Source organism: Eulemur rufifrons, chromosome 6, assembly GCF_041146395.1.
Source record: "Eulemur rufifrons isolate Redbay chromosome 6, OSU_ERuf_1, whole genome shotgun sequence".
Taxonomy (NCBI): Eukaryota; Metazoa; Chordata; class Mammalia; order Primates; family Lemuridae; genus Eulemur; species Eulemur rufifrons.
Window position 1 is genome coordinate 1,746,071 of NC_090988.1, and position 16,780 is coordinate 1,762,850.

General features: G+C 45.1%; 1 protein-coding gene across 4 annotated transcripts in view; it reads right to left on the reverse strand.

The window, feature by feature from the left end:
- Positions 1-8,143: 8,143 nt before the first annotated feature.
- The window catches only part of FLI1 (Fli-1 proto-oncogene, ETS transcription factor), a 115,951-nt gene continuing 107,314 nt past the window's right edge, over positions 8,144-16,780 (reverse strand). For 3 of the 4 annotated variants that reach the window (XM_069468643.1, XM_069468640.1, XM_069468641.1), the window contains 4 exons: positions 15,787-15,852; positions 14,085-14,144; positions 12,128-12,175; positions 8,144-10,939 (listed from right to left, as the gene is read on the reverse strand). In XM_069468643.1, the coding sequence (XP_069324744.1) occupies positions 10,410-10,939; positions 12,128-12,175; positions 14,085-14,144; positions 15,787-15,852 (704 nt within the window). In that variant the 3' untranslated portion in view covers positions 8,144-10,409. The remainder of the gene's footprint in view (positions 10,940-12,127; positions 12,176-14,084; positions 14,145-15,786; positions 15,853-16,780) is intronic. The other variant, XM_069468642.1, reaches the window with a different exon arrangement.

Consider the following 16,780-nt stretch of genomic DNA (forward strand, 5'->3'; position numbering starts at 1 on the left):
GCAGAAGGTAGGGGACTGAATGGCCAGTGGGAAGATGTGACAAGGGATCTTAGTCAGGGAAATGTGGGAGCCCCTCCTGGGTCCCCTGGGCTCTGGTGGCTTTCTCATTCCAGGCTCCAGCAGGCTGTCCCTCTAAGAGTTCTTGTTGTCTGGGAGTTCCTGACTCCCTCATTGCTGTGGGCATTTCACAGTAAATTCCTAGTAGTCCAGGAAGCCCGGAGCCCAAGCAAATGCCTGTCCTTTACAATGCAGAGAACCCCCCTTTAGGAAGTCTATCTAAATAATGAAGATACTTTTCTCTAACCACCTGTGGCCAGGTGGAGAGGGAGACCAATGACAGCTACGTAGTGGGCACAACAGTGGTTAAAACCCCAGCAGATAAAACTGTTGCCAGTGTCCCTTCTTTGTCAGTTAGTAAGGGCCTCCACACTGCTAGAAAAGCAACTTCTCATATGCTAATGCTGTTTTCTTTGTCCTGATGGCGGGAAGGAGGGGATAGGACTGATTTACTTTTTGTCCTGGTTAGGCCAGGCTGGGGATGAATTTATGTCGCTGCTCTTCATCAAGAATGTGGCTTTCTCCCTCTGATGAGATGTCCTCAGAGCATCGATTCTTAGCTCTGAACTTGCTGAGAGATTAAACTTGGGCTCAGACGACCCAGTGGGGGTTGATGGCCCAGGAAAGATCATGATAAAAAGGGGGAGAGGGGCAGGAAGCAGGGTGGTGCGTTGGAATTTGGGATAATTGAATTTGCTGTGCAGCCAGCAGTTATGACTCGGGTCATCCGCTGGATCTTTGGTCGTAAATCCTCCAAGACCAGGAAATTCCATGGTTAGGCCAATCTTCCCATTTTTCTCAGATCAGGATGGTTGAGGATTTAGTGAGGGATAGTTTTCACTTTCTAGAGATGCTGTGACTCTGAGTAAACTACACTTTTGCATTGAGATCATTAAACTAATGTCCTGGAAACCCAGTATCAGTGCCCCCATCTTTTGTCATATTTTCTCCCAGGAACACCAGCAGGCCTCAGGCATAGGACACACCTGTCCATCTGCACTGATTACCAGAATGCTGGAGGTGGAACAGGCTCCCTCCAGGGACAGACTGCAGTGGTCTTACCTCCAGTGTCCCCTTCCATTGCCTTTTGGCCAGTTGCCTGTGCAAACATAGGGGACCATTTGTAATTAACTCTCAACAAACTGAATAACTGCTCTCTTGAAGATATTTCTTGCAAAGTAACTTAAGTGCATGCTGTATGCAAATGTGATTTTATGGCGCTTTGGAGTTTTTTGGAACCTCTGCAAATGCTCATGTTATCCCTCCCGGAATTCGCCAAACCTCCCTAGAGGGGAGAGTGAAGAGAGCATCGGGGAGGTGGGGCCTGTGCAGCCTGTCGTGGGAGCAGGTTGAGGGGGGTGTCCCTGTGGAGGGGCTGCCTGGCTTGGGGTGTCAGAGCTTGAACAGGGTGAGAATGACATCCGTAGGGAGAAACTGCCTGGGGTGGTATGAGGAGAGTACCCACGCCACAGGGCGACCAGGATGGGAATTTAGGGTCAAAGGGGAGAGGAACACATTGCATGGGGGTGGGAGTGCAGCCGAGGTAGGAGACTGGTCACATGCAGAAGAATTGATAAGGAAGTGCATATAAGTTGCTTAATGGAAACCCTGTTTCCTATTGTCAAATAAGAGAATTACAACTGGCGTGAACCCTGTGGAGCTGGATTAGGAATAAATGCATCTGAGCAAACTCAGGTTTTCAATATAGATATATAGAAATAAATACAGATAGAAATTCATATGCATATAGAGTCACGTGCCACATAACCATGTTTCAGTCCACAACAGGCCACATGTAGGACGGTGGTGCCACAAGGTCATAACGCAGCTGGAAACTTCCTATCGCCCAGTGACGCTGTAGCTGTCCCAGTGTGGCAGCACAATGCAGTGCCGCCGTGCTTGTGGTGACGCTGGTGTGCGCGAACCCACCGCACTGCCCGCTGTGCGCAAGCCTGGCACGTACTCTTGTGTGCAGCACATAATACTTGATAATGGTAACACGGCTATGGCACTGGTTGGGGCAGCTACCGCACTATATTTTGTATCATTATTTCAGAGTATGCTCCTTCGACTTATAAAATAAAAATTAACTGTAGAATAGCCTCAGGCAGGTCCTTCAGGAGGTATTCCAGAAGTCACTGTTATCCTAGGAGATGTGTCATTGCCCCTGAACACCTCCCAGTGGGACAAGATGTGGAGGTAGAAGACAATGATGTCAATGATCCTGTCCCTGTGTCAGCCCAGGGTAATGTGTGCGTTTGCGTCTTAGTTTTTAACAAAAGAGTTTCAAAAGTAAAACTAAATAAATAAAAACTTAAAAAAAAGCTTATAGAATAAAGATACGAAGAAAGAAAATATTTGTGTACAGCGGTACAATGTATTTTGTTTTAAACTGTTATTACAAAAGAGTCAAAAAGTTAAAAAAATGGAAAAGTTTATAAAATAAAAAAGTTTAGTAAGCTAAGGTTAATTTACTATTGAAAAAAAGAAAAATTTTAAAAATAAATTTAGTGTAGTGTTTATGAAGCCTGCGGTAGTGTCCAGTAATGTCCTAAGCCTTCACATTCACTCACCACCTCGCCCGGAGTCGTTTGCAACCCTGCAGTTTGCATTCTTGGTCAGTGCTCTATACAAATGTATCATTTTTTAAATCTTTTATGTAGTATTTTTACTGTACCTTTTCTATGTTTAGATACACAAATATTTACCATTGTGTTCCAGTTGCCTGCAGTATTCAGCACAGGAACACGCTGTGCAGGTTTGTCGCCCAGGAACAGCAGGCGTCCCACATAGCCTAGGTGTGTAGTAGGCTGTACCGTCTAGGTTTGTGAACTACACTTTATGTACTTCACACAGCCATGAAATTGCATAACAACGTGTTTCACAGAATGTATCCCCATCATTAAGTGACTTATGACTGTGTATGTATAAAAATGCTTGTGTATGTGTGTATATATGTGAGTGTATGTAGACACACACATACATGATGTGCATGTATGTATGTATTACATACATTGCCTACCTCTGTCCGCTGAGTGGACCTGGGAGCAGGGACCACATTAGCAATTAGCACCCCTGGCACCCAGATATTGGGTTCTAAATAGCATTTTCCACTAAAAAGAACCAGGGCTCCATGGAGAAATGACTGAGTCCAGGGCTGGGGTATAGAGTTCAAAATATGTTTTTGTAGGAGAAAGTAAGGAACTGCTCAAAGATTGATGGGAACATGTCAAAGAAGACAGAGTCAGCTTGGGTGGCCTCCCACGGAGACAGTGTAATCATGAAATTAAATAATGGTAAGGGCAATCATATCCAGTCAAAATAAGAAACCGTGAGTCTTCAGAGATATAAATAAATAAACGAATACATTGAAATTTGATGATGATTGGGATACTTACATAATTTCAAAGTATACCCACACAAAATACTTACTAATTACAAAGAGTAAAAGAATAATTTTTCAAAGGGGAAGCCCAGGAGCTACCACCTTAAATAAATCAGCAGAGTGAACTCCAGCAACACCGGGATAAACTGAAATCAGGTGCCGCCCGACAGGGTGCAAGGAGGAGCACGCAGCACAGCCTCTGGGCTCGTCCCCGCAGAGGTGCCCAGGCTGAGTCTAGTCATGAAGAGATACAAGACAACCCCAAACTGAGTAACATTCTACAGAATAACTAACCTATAATATTCAAAATTGTCAAAGTCCTAAAGGTCAAAGAAAGACTGAGGGAGTGTTCCAGACTAACAGGATGTGACAACTAAATGCAATCTGTGATTCTGAATGGGACCCTTTGCCACAGAGGACAGCAGTGGGGACAGTGAGCCAAGAGTGACTGGTGCCTGAGAATCAGCTGGTAGTCATCTGTTTGCATTAATTTTTCGATTCTCACGGCTGTCCTGGGTTACGTAGGGGGATCTTGTTGTTTGAAGGAAATACACACACTCAGGGATTTGGGGGTGATGGAGCACGGTTGGCCACTGTCTCTCAATTGATTCACTAGAAAATGTTCTTTGTACTGTTCCAACTTTTCTGGACATTTATGACTGTTTCAAGCTTTTACAGTATTTTTAAATTTAAAATGTATATTCATAATATGCAACAGAAGAGAGTAGTATGGTTTAACTCTATCTCGTATCGGAGAGGCACAGACACCAGTACAGAGTTTTGGATGATACAGAGGCACTGCCTACCAACCTAGGCAGTAATATCTCGCATTTTTGTAGTTCTTTTCAACACACAAAACATTGTTACATATGTTATCTCACCTAACTCCTGTAATAACCTTGGATGTCTATTACCTTCATCCTCATTTTACAGATGGGGAAAACCAAGGTCACAGACAATGAGTTACAATTCAAGCTGTGGAGATGCTAGGCTTCAAAACCAGGTCTTTCTGACTCTGGGCCTGTTCTTTATGTATTCACTTTTTATATATTTTCTGACCAATTACTGTGTGCTGCTGCCATCGTGGCACACAAGGTAGACATAGTCCCTTCTCTCATGGAGCTTACAGATGGCTTTAGGTCTGTGAAAAGTCTGAATCCAGGTTTGCTAGGCATAAAATCCCAGCTCCCAACTTCTATTTCTTAGCCAATTGAAAAATCCCATGCAACATTTCTGTCGAAGTGCATTTTTAGCATTCCTTTATAACAATCTCATTTTATGTGCAGCATCCTGCAACTTGGCTGCATGCTCCACTGGCTTTAGGTATACACACGGAGCCAAGGAAGGGCAAAAGCCCAACTGGGGCACCAGAGGACCGTGCACGGGGAAAATGCAAATGCTCTCTGGAAAATCCAATTTACTCCACTTTTCACCCATTTGGAAAATGTCCTTCTGACCACAAAACACAAACTACACTGCACTGAACTCCCCAAACAGAGTGCTCACCAATTACCAAGGACTTCTTGGAAAAACCTAGCGAATACTAGCAGGTAACTGATTATATAGACACTTCCTGTACCACATTCTACATGGGTTTTCCTCATTGTCATCTAACACCTCACAGGAAGTCTGCAGGAGATATTACTCAGCTGCCGGGGAATAGGTGCAGACAAGTTGCCCAGTAGGCAGAAGGGCCAGAATTTGAACCCAGGCTCTTTGGCTAGTGTTATTCATTCTCATTTATCTACTCAAATTGCCTTTCTCCTCCACTAAGAAAACATATGAGTTAACTCAGTTAAAATCCAGAAGGTTAATCTAGCAATTGTAGGTAAGTGAGTGGTCTCATTGGAAATTTTTTGTTTCCCCCTAGAGCTTTTAAGCTAAGTGTAAATTGACTATGTGCTTAGGAATTTACCAGCTCAGACAGACTGAAACAATTAGACAGGAGGCCAAGTAACAGTGAGAGAGCGAGACAGACCCCAGGCTTGCGGGCCGACATTCCTTTTCAAAGCTTCCCTCCACATCCTTTCTCAACTGGCTGAAACCCTAGAGGTTTGCCTGGCTAACCCACTTCCTCTCAGAAGTGTCTGCCCCCCAAGGGAGGCTGGGATTTGTAGTCCTGAAATCAGCCGACCTTGCTTAATCCCTTAGCGGGACTCCCTGGCTGAAGGCGTGCAGTGTCAATTTCAGTAGCTTTCCACGTGATGAAATGCCCAGTGTGCTTTTGCAGAACACACATTCCTTCCTGGATAAGCGTAAAGCCTGTGTATACTCACCAGAACCTAGTCCCCCCCACCCCAGTTCCTCACTACCTCTCCTCTCCCGGTCCCCTTGACACGAAGCATCGTCTCAACTGCCGCCTCCTGCATGTGTTCTGGACACAAGCCCAGCAGAGCTGTTGATGGCGGAGGAACCTCTGAGAGGCAGACCCCCAGCAAGACAGGGGACAAGAGCCGGGCTCAAGGACTGCTTCCCCCAAAGGGTACCTTTTCAATAGTGTTTTTTTAAACATTTTTTTTAATTTCAGAATATTAAGGGTGTACAAATGTTTTTGGGTACATGGATCACTTTTATAAGGCTTGAGTCACGGCTATAAGTGTGCTCATCACCCAGATAGTGTTCACTGTACCCAGTAGGTAGGTTTTCCCCTTACCTTCCTCCCCCCTCCTCCCTGCTTCATTTCCACTGAGTTTTACTTCCCTGTGTGTACATGTGTGCTCATCGGTTAGTTCCAATTTAATAGTGAGTACATGTGGCATTTGTTTGTCCTTTCTTGAGATACTTCACTTAAGAGAATGGTCTCCATCCAGTCCATCCAAATTGTTGCAGAAGGCATTAATTCATCCTTTTTCTGGCTGAGTAGTATTCCATGGTGTACACATACCACATCTTATTAATTCAGTCATGAATTGATGGGCATTTGGGTTGATTTCAGAATCTTTGCAATTGTGAGTTTTGCTGCAATAAACATTTGAGTGCAGGTGTCTTTTTGATAAAAAGACTTCTTTTCCTTTGGGTAGATACCCAGTAGTGGGGTTGCTGGATCAAATGGTAGGTCTACTTTTAGTTCTTTGAGGAATCTCCATACTGTTTTCCACAGAGGTTGTAATAATCTGCAGTCCCACCTTTTTCAATGTTTTTAAGGCAACATGTTTATATGATGATTGTTAATGAGCATATATTAGAGGAAGCAGGATGAGAAACCAAGCCCACAGACCTCTTACAGAAAATACTGCACTTTATTTTGTTTTTTATTTCCTCACTAGCCATTGCCGTGGCCTGGCAGCACCTTGGCTTGGAGTGGACAGATAGATGCTCCTTTCCTCCCTGGTGTTCTGGAATCTCCTGATCTCATTTGACCTAAACTAGTATACCCCATCTGAGGACTCAACTTCATGTATTACCCAGGAACTAAATAAACATCGTGCACATTCATTGTTCACTTGCATGCAGATATTAATGGTTAAGTAAAATAATAATCATTTTAAGTGTTATTAAATTTCTAGTGATTGTTTTGGCTATTAAAAATGTTTCAAAAGAACAGATATTGAAAGCATGACTTCCTTCATGTAGGACTCAACAGTATTTTTTGACACTGAAGAAAAGGTGACCTCTGCTACAGACTGAATGTTTGTGTCTGTCCCCCTCCCAGAATCATGTGTGTTGAAACCTAACCTCCAATTGAGGGCATTTGGAGCTGGGGCCTTTGGGAGGTTATTAGGTCACATGGGCAGAGCCCTCTTGAATGGGATCACTGCTCTGACGCGGGAGACCCCAGGGAACACCTTGGCCCTTTCACGGTGTGAGGACACAGTGGAAAGGCACCCTCTGTGAACCAGGAAGCCGCCCTCACCAGACACCAAATCTGCTGGCACCTTGATCCTGGACTTCCAGCCTCCAGAACCGTGAGAAATAAGTTTGTTTTATAAGCCACCCAGTCTCCCCAGGAACAGTTTCCGTCGGAGCTGCTCCCAGGCCCGCGCTGCCCGCTAGACTGCGAGACCCCCTGGCACGGACCCAGGACGGCCACGGGGACAGAGCTGCACTAGCAGCCAGCAGGGGAAAGAGCCGGTTTGTCCTCTGCGACTGGTCAGCGGCGCCCTTGGGCCAGCCAGTAAACTTTCAGCCTGGGCATGGCAGGGGACTGAATGCCAGGCCTGCCTTCGTACGGACGCTCCTGAGGAGAAAACGGTGGCCCAGCCCTGTCAGTGAGCGGACTGGCTTGTGAGACCAGAAAAAGTCACTGGGAACACATTCTGGGGGCACATTTGGCTAAAGTTCTGAGACTTTGTAGAGGTGATGAACCTAGGCCAGTGTTTGAATATGACACGTACAGAAAACCTCTCAGAGGGGGAGTGCCCGATGGCCTGAGCCCTCCCGGCCGTCAGGAACGCGCCTCCGTTTCCCCTAGCGAGCGCTCTCGATGGCAAAGCTGATGTGGACACTGCGTGGCTGAGACAGAGATTTGCAGCTGGCTAGACACCAGCTGGACTGTTCTGGAACATACCTGGCCTTCCTCATTTCTCTCTCTCTGCTTGGGCCATTAATACCACGCTTTTATCTTCTCCTCTCTTAGAAGTCACTAGAAAACCCATACATGGATACATATACACACACTTATTTTACTAAAGACTAACTTTTTTGTTTTGACTGTTAACAGCAAGGGATATACAATATAAAGAAAACAGGAGAAAAAAACATTAAAATTTCAGTTTCAATTTAGCTTTATGTCATCCTTTAAATTTTTCTATTTTTGTTTGTTTTATAATATAAATGATGTAACAGTTTATGTATATGATTTTTAAATCAATGTGCATAGACTGAGAATATGTGCTTAACACATTTTTTTAATGGTAGTGTGTAAGATTAAAAAACACTGGAGACCAATGTTCTGGAACACATCTCATTTTATCTAGGTAGACACGTTGTCTAAAAGGTACTTACTCAGTGTTACCCTGGAAAGGTTACAGGGTTAGCAGTGCTGTGAGTCTAATTCCCTGCAACAGACATCAAGGGCTTCCCAGGTCTCATTCCTTTTCATTGTAAAATAGAGGAAATGAAAACAAGCTACCTAACAGTGAAGCAATTTGAGGCAAGTTTCTTCCTCGGGAAGAAAAAAAGACCCTAAAGTCTGCACGGGCCATAAAATTCTGGCCTGGGACCCGAAGGCAGCAGGGCTCATTCTCTGTTGGTGTCAGGTCGGCCACCTGGGTCTGAAGCACTTGGGGGAGGCAGCAGGGTTAAGTGTCTTGGCCAAGTCTGGATGGACCGTTTGCTTTGCTGTGATCCTCGGACACAGATTGTCTGTGGCCTTGGCTGTCATTTTATCAAACCCTTTTCGGCTGGAGGAAGATTTAAATAACATTAAAAAAAAATCACTGCAAACATCGTCAACAGCAATGAAAAACCACATTGATTTTGTACCTTCCGCTGTGCTGCAGTATGTACATTTGAAAACTTCTCGATGGTGCAAGAGGTAAATAGAAAACTTCCCCGGGAAAATCCTTTGACTTAATGAGGGGTAAATAAGAAACATCCTCAGTTCTGAGAGAAGAAGGCACAATTTATTTAGTCAAATTATTTTACAACATAGTCTTCATTGACAGTTGTCAGCTTAACACTTCATATAGTTAAAAAAGTCAACGATTACCTGCAAAATTATATATATTTTAATGTCTAAAAAATATATTGCATATATAGAGCAGGAAAATCCCTCGTCTCCACAAGGGAAAGTTTGGTTCTTTTCTTTTCAGAGTTATGATTATTGCAGTACTGTTATTTACAAACATTTCCGAAGCATTAAAGATTTAAATGGTTTGCCTTTCCTTGCTTTTGCACGCCTGTTAAATAACTGTACCAGTGCTTCTCTTTCTTGTAAGTCAGTGACTTAAACGCCCTGTTTTCTTTTCAGCAATAGTCACATTATGCTTTTTAAAAACCAGCTATAAAAACGTACAAACAGCCCAAATGTACAGATTGACAAAAGATGTACAAATTACATTTAAAAAAATAACAACGACTGATTTGATAGTAAAATTGCATTTGTGACCGAGGTCAACTCGTTTATTTATTCTTTTTAATTTTTTACTTATTTACTTTCAATACTGTGAGATATAGGAAAATAACTCTGCATAATTTATACAGTAAGTTGCCTTCTGATTGGTTGACCCTGGTCTCATGGCCTGACAAACGCACAGCGTTTGCGAATCTGTCTGAGTCTAGAAATCCCTATGACTTTTCTAAGTTCTGGGACCCACTGTCATCATTTAAAAAAAAAGTTATTTAATTCTCTGTCTTTCAGGAATGTCTGTATTTGCATTAAAATTTCTTAGTTTATATCTTGACTACTTCTAGACAGAATGGTCAGCCGCGGGCATCCTGCCCACGGAGGGGCGTTTTGCAATGCCCACGGCTTCTTAAATACTCACAAACGTTCTTTCTTTTAAATTCCAGTTGGGTGAAAACTTCACTGGCCTTACAACCAATGTTCCAGTTGCCATCCACTGAATTAGGTCCTTCTAAAATAAGATTATAAGCTTCTTGACTCTATTTTCAATAAGTCTCAAACCAGAACATGACTGGTTAAGTCCATGAACCCTACAATGATAAGACCCGTGTGTTGATGAGAAACTGCTTAGGTCATAAAAACATACAGAAAATGTATAGCTTCTTGCTCAGAACCATGACATAACCATTCCAGTAATCTAAATATTCAACTCACAAGATGATAGGCGATTGAGAACACACACTGGCATACTGGCCCATTTCTTGGTTCAGGTAGAGGAAGCAAAAAGTTACCAACATGACAAAAATTGTTTTTAAAGAACAAATACAAAGGTTCTATCCAACGAGGAAGAACATCCAGTTTTGTTTCTTCTTCAAGGCCACACATGTCCTTTAGAGTCCAAAGTATCCAGGAAGTGTGAGGGACAGGGCTTTGGCTGGAAGGCCACCGATGGTGAAGCTTCTAGTAGTAGCTGCCTAAGTGTGAAGGCACGTGGGTGTTAGGATGGCGGGGGACATTGGGGTTGGGGTAGATTCCACCAGTGGGGGAGGTCCAGTATTGGGACGCCGCTCCAAAGAAGCTGGAAGAAGTGACAGGCATGGAGGATGGGTGGGGAGGGACAAAGTTCACCTTCTGTTGGTGGGCGTGGTAGGAAGGCATGTAGGAGATATCAGAAGGGTACTTGTACATGGACGGCTCGGTCGGGTGTGGCTGCAGAGCCTGGGCAATGCCGTGGAAGTCAAATTTGTAGGCATACCTTTTGCCATGCACTTTGGTCATAATGTTTTTATCGTAGTAATATCGGAGGGCCCGGCTCAGCTTGTCATAATTCATGTTGGGCTTGCTTTTCCGCTCCCCCCAGCGCCTGGCCACCTCATCGGGGTCCGTCATTTTGAACTCCCCGTTGGTCCCCTCCCAGGTGATACAGCTGGCGTTGGCACTGTCCGAGAGCAGCTCCAGGAGGAATTGCCACAGCTGGATCTGCCCGCTGCCTGCAGGCGGGAGGCAAACAGGAGAGAACAGAGTTATCTCAGCCTGGAGAAGGCAGAACCCAGGTCCCTAACTGCGGGGGCTCCTCATTCTTTGTGAGAAACCCTCACAAATGTGTTTCCTTTCACGTTCGATGGACTTGACAGCCCCTTCTGATCACTGTTGGTTTGCTTTTCTGCTTGCCGCTGAGATGGGCGTAATGAGCAAGGTTAGGTCTTAAGACAACTTGCCCCAAGGCCTGGTGAACAGAATGTGGGTGATGAAGCGCTGGGTTTGCCCAGAATGAGCTGGGCGATCTTGGGTGAGCCCCCCAACCCCTACCCCTTGGGGCAAGATTTTTGAATCTCTTCTATAAAGGCCCACATCACTGTCTCATCTCTGGGTCATGAAACAGCTGTCAGAGTCACCGGGAGAAGGCGCGTCCTGAGCTTTAGGTTGGCTGGACCTGGCTCATTCCTTGGCAGAGCCCTTGAGTTTGGTTCTCAGCTCTAAGCTCTACAGAGAACTTGGGCAGAGAGAAAAATAACAGGAGAAGATGCCGGGTGGCTTCTTTTTCCTCTGGGCGGGAATGGTCGGGCGCTAAGGAACGGGGCGGAGGGGCAGGGAGACACTGGCGGCACTTCGTTCCCCGGGACGGGAGGACGGGTGGGCCTCACTCTTGCAAAGGCCTCGCAGCTCGCAACCCCAGTGGTCTTCATTTAGAAGAGCTCACTTGAGAGTTATTTTTAAAAATAAATCCTTACAATACATTGTCAAATTACTCTATGTGGAATTCACCTCTTTTATAAGGCCAGAAAACTCTGCCCTACTTTCTAAAATCAAGAACAAGCATTTTTAGAATATTTATTTGCCTGTGCCTCGCGTGGGGAGATAACTGAGCTCACTGGAGTTGTTTCCTTTTCTTTTTTCCGTCTTTCCCTACTGGGACTTCCACCTGTGCCGTTTGTCACCAATCTGCGCCTCAGTGCAGGTACGCAGCGCTGTTGCATGCCAGCGCATCCTCACCGAGGGACACCGCACCAGGGACCAGCCCTGAGCGCTCGTTTGCGTGCTACACAAGCAGGTCTTGAACATTTCAAGGAAGAGTATGTGCGACTCCCCCGGCAGGTGTCTGGACTCAGGACAGAGGTCTCTGTGGCCTCGCAAAGCTACATGCTGGAAAGAAAGGCTTGCAGGCCGGGTAAACTCACCAGGGTTGGCTAGGCGACTGCTGGTCGGGCCCAGGATCTGATACGGATCTAGGGAAACAAAAAAGGAAATTGGCTTCAGTGTTATTAAAAATATAACAATAGCATCAACAATAAGAAAACCCAAAGGGCTTATACTTTTATTGCAATATCATTGAGAAGACTGATTTCAGAAAACTTTGCCGCTTTTAATTTGCAGAACTCAAAGGTCCTAACAGTTATGGCTTTAATTTCAATAATTACAGAAAAAGTGTGGAATAGTTACATCATCACTTTTTCATATTTGGGGTCTAAAATTTGTAGATTATGCTATCATTACCCAAAAGAAAATAAGAAAACATTTGGAAAGCCGCTGTCTAATATTCAATCATACAACAAGTAAGTGGACGGATGGCTTAAGGAAGGTCTCATGGTTTCTGGTCTTAGTTCTCCCTAATACTGACAAGAGTACAAATCTCTGACGTAGCATAAAAAACACACGCCTGGAAACCACGCAGCCTGGGTTCTAGCCCCAGCAACGTTATAAACAAGTAACTTGTTGGACAGTTTCTGGGTATCAGTTTTCTCATCTGCAAAATGAATGGGTTTGGCTACCGACTTCCTCAGTTCCCTTCTAGTATAACTCTGTGATTTTAAACTTAGACATGTCAATACTAACCAGAATTTGTATTTTAGCTGTAAAACGACTATTCTTAAAATCTTGATTTACTTAAAACTCATGTGATTATTTAGCCATAAAAAAACCTTGGCAATATTGGTTTAGGTGAAATTTGTCTTTTTTTTTTTTTTTTTTTTAGTTGAAATCATGGTAGAAAGCTGGATCTCAACTTAGCCGTACTGTCGTCACATCTTTTGTATGATTCCAATTTTTACAATTATAATTGCAATTTTTAAAAAATCAATACGAGTTTTTGGTTTCTATTTAGAACCACAAATTAGTTTCAAGCGACCTTAAGGCCATTTTGTCCGTCCTTTCTCAGCCCCACTTTTAGCATGGTAACTAAAATATTTTTGGCAGGTGATGCCTAATTTTGTTGTTGAAGATCCTTTAAAACTCTCTACATCTGACTTGTATTTCACAGTCAGCAAGTTTTTTCTTAGCCCTCCCGGTAAAATGTAGGTTGATTTTCTCTCGGAGAAAACCTTCGAGAAAGATGGAGAAGTGTTGGCCCATCCCGAAGCCAATGGCTTGTTCAGAGCTTGGTCCCAGCTGTGCCACATAAGCAGACAGAGTGGACCGGGGGCGTGGGCGCTGCAACTGTCTGCAGACGGACACAGGGCCATTGTACAGAGCAGGAGGACGACTTCTGCACGGGGCAAAGGAGGAAGCTTGAGCGGAAGCTCCAGCTGGGAGACTTGGGCTCAGACAGTGGAACTGAGCCCAGCTAGGTAGTCAACCCCCTGTTTTGCCAGGAGCAGAGGTGAAGCAGGCAGAGGACCAAGATGTGATACAAGGTGTAGGTGTTCCGGACTCAGAAGTCTCTAAGTTCTGCTGCAATATTAACTCTCCAAGTCCATGGCTTTAAAAATTCCTCTGCCTTAATTGTTGAGTTGACCCAACACAGGATGGGCATATTTTTGAAAGTAAGGTTTGGTGAAGCATAAAAGGCTTGGATAGGAATTTGGGAGCCTGGGGCCACAGGTCTAGTTCTCTTCAGCTGTGTGGCTTTTAGCAAATCACTTGACCTCTCTGGGCCTCAGTTTCTTTATTTTACAAAATAGAGCACTGGAATATTTAATCTTTAAGTTTCTTTCACCTCTGATATTTAACAAGTCTCTACCTGATTTCAGTACTTGTTACTTCATTCACAGATCTATTACAGAGAGTCAAATATAGACTCTTTGAGAGAAAAAAGAGACAACATATGTGATATATTATTTAAATCCTCTCCCAGTTGCCCATGTGGAATCAGCAGCTGCGTGGGACGCAAAGGCGAAAGTGCACGTCCTGGACAGGTACCTGGCTGGGGCCGTTGTTCCGTGTTCTTACTTATCGTCTGTGCTCCTCCGAGCGGGGGACCTGTGACGAGAGGAAAAAACACAGTAGGTGGGGCCATTCTCCACGAGGGGAGAGAAACACCTCGACAAACACCTTCCAAAAGGAGGACAAAAGTGCTTTCTCATTCATTCATTCACCCACCTGCCACTGACTCATGTATTCATTTTATTTTATAACTATTTATCCAGAGCCCACGGTGCCGGTTCTGTTCTTCATGCTGGAGACTCAGCAATGAACAAGGAGTTCCTGGTAGAACTTACATTTTAATGGGGAAGACAATGATAAGCAAATTTTTAAAAAGTAAATCAATAGTACAAATTATCTGATGGTATTGGGGCTGTGGATTTCATTTTTAAATAGGAAATTTAGAGAGGTAACATAATGAGAAGATGACATTTGAGCAAATGTCACCTGCTTCCCGTGTCCCGGGTTTTGTGAGCTCTCCTCCATGTTATCGAGTACCTCCCACACCTCCCTTCCTTCCCTGTCACTGTTTCTGCCTTGTAGGTGCGCATGGCTTCTCTCGAGGTCTGACAGCTGTTGTCCCCACTCTTCTATCTTCCCCCTGACCCATCATGCACTCCTCCATTCAAAAACCTTAGTGACTCCTTCTTGTCTCAAGAATTAAGGTCTGTCTTCATAGCATCATTCCCAGCCCCTTTCATGCCTTTCCAGACTTTTTTTCCATCACACATCCTGGACTCCAGGAAACTGGGGTCCTCACTGACTGCAGACAGGCCAAGCTTGATGTCCTCCCCCAGCCCCTGCTCTAGCGCAAGTGTCTGTCCTCCTATCTCCACGGGCCCAGATCCTTGCCTCTCCTTCCAGAGCTAGCCCAAATGCTGCCAGGTCCACAAAGCCTCCCTTGGCACCACCCAGATGAGAAGAGTTACTCGTGTGCGTGGTTTCCCTCCCCTGCTTTCGAGGCTGTTCCATGTCTGATCCGTCTGGGTTAATTCCATAGTGCACAGCGCTGTGTGCAAAGTAAACAATTAATACTAAAATTGAAAGTGATCCTGGTTATTACTTGGGCATGAATTTGTAATCCCGATCTCTTTCTTGAAGTACTTCCTTTCATCATTCATGTGCATATTTTACTTCCTGGAGGCAGCAAGACTGACACATGCTGGTCCGGAGTCCATGAGTCATTCCTTATTCCCTTAATAGGAGACACTGGGTAGACTTGAACGCAGCATCACCTCGCCCCTCGGTGGGCAACCTGGTGTCTCCAACCCCTACCTTCTCCTCATCAGGCTGTCTCCATCCCAGTCTCTCCTGGAATGGGGACAAGGGACTGGCAGGACTGAGCCTCAACAGTCAGAGGGGCCAGGTCAGAGCGGGTCACTGTGCTGCCTTAAATAACAGACTCCAATCCAGTGACCTTTCATTCATACAGAACCTTGTCCCAAGAAACCTTCAGCCTTCAAAAACTCTAAACCAAGTGCGATGAGACAAAACTCGAAGGTCTACGTGAAAATCCCGTGCCATTCTTCGAGGGGTGGGTATCACAGACAGGCCCTAAATTGGCAACTAATGTTGATGTCTGCTCACAAAGGAGGGAAAGAGATGCTTGCTCCTGTCCGCCTTCATCTCATCGCCCTGCCCTCGACCCCAGTCCTCAGGAACGCGTCTCCTCCCAAAGACTGGAACGATGGTCACTTACTTTTGTTGAGGCCGGAATTCATGTTGTTGCTCCATGCTCCTCTCCTGACCGAGTCGTAAGAAGGGTCTAGCGAGAAACAACAAGTAGGTGCGTTAGCATCGCCGCTTTCAGCAAGGTCGGTGAGGATTATCTCCCGGTGATCAGGAGAGGTTAGATTTAATTCAGCAACGACTTCGTAAGCATCACTAAGCTCCAGGAGTGCACTCTTCCCTGGGGGGCGGGGGTGCGATGGAGCAGTAGCCTGACTTTGAGAAGGTCTCAGTCTCAGGAGCAGAGGAGATGGGAAGAGCCTGAATTTGAAGTCAAAGGATTGGTTCAAGTCCTGTCCCCGCCACTGTTTGTCCTGAGACTCTGGACGAATCCTAGGACTCCTTCGGGTCTCAATTTTTTTTAATATGGAAATAAAAATTGCCATGAATCATTTACCTTATGGGGTTGTGGTAATGATTAAATGAGATAACATATATACAGCACCTGATGAAGCTTTCTACAAATATAAACTAACACAAGGTTAGAAAGAAAAAACTGTCCACAGCTGTGAAGCAAAATCCTTCCTGGGGGCCCCCCCAGCCCCGCTTTGAGCACGCCGGGGGGTGGGACGCTGTCTCAGAGCAGCCAGCATGTCCCAGCCTCTCGGGGCTCTCAGACTTCCCCGGTAGTGACACGGGCTGGGCCCGACGGCCACAGAGAAGGGGAAGGGGCCGGAGGTGTAACTAGAAAGGGGCGGGGGGAGACACGCTTCTGCCTGGAAAGGGCGCAAGGTGTGCTCCCGGCCTGTCCTGAGAACGCTGCGCGGACTTAAACCTTTGTGCTCCCCCCTCTTTCTTGAAAGATCCACATGCCTCCCTAACCGTGTTCAGAGATTGCTCAACTAAGTGGCTGGAAACTTCACTCATTTCCTTTCTGGTGGTGTGAGTCCCGTTGAGACGTAGAGCAGGAACAGCAGAAGAGCTTAAGGATGCAGAATTATGACTTTCAAAGTCTTTCCATGAAC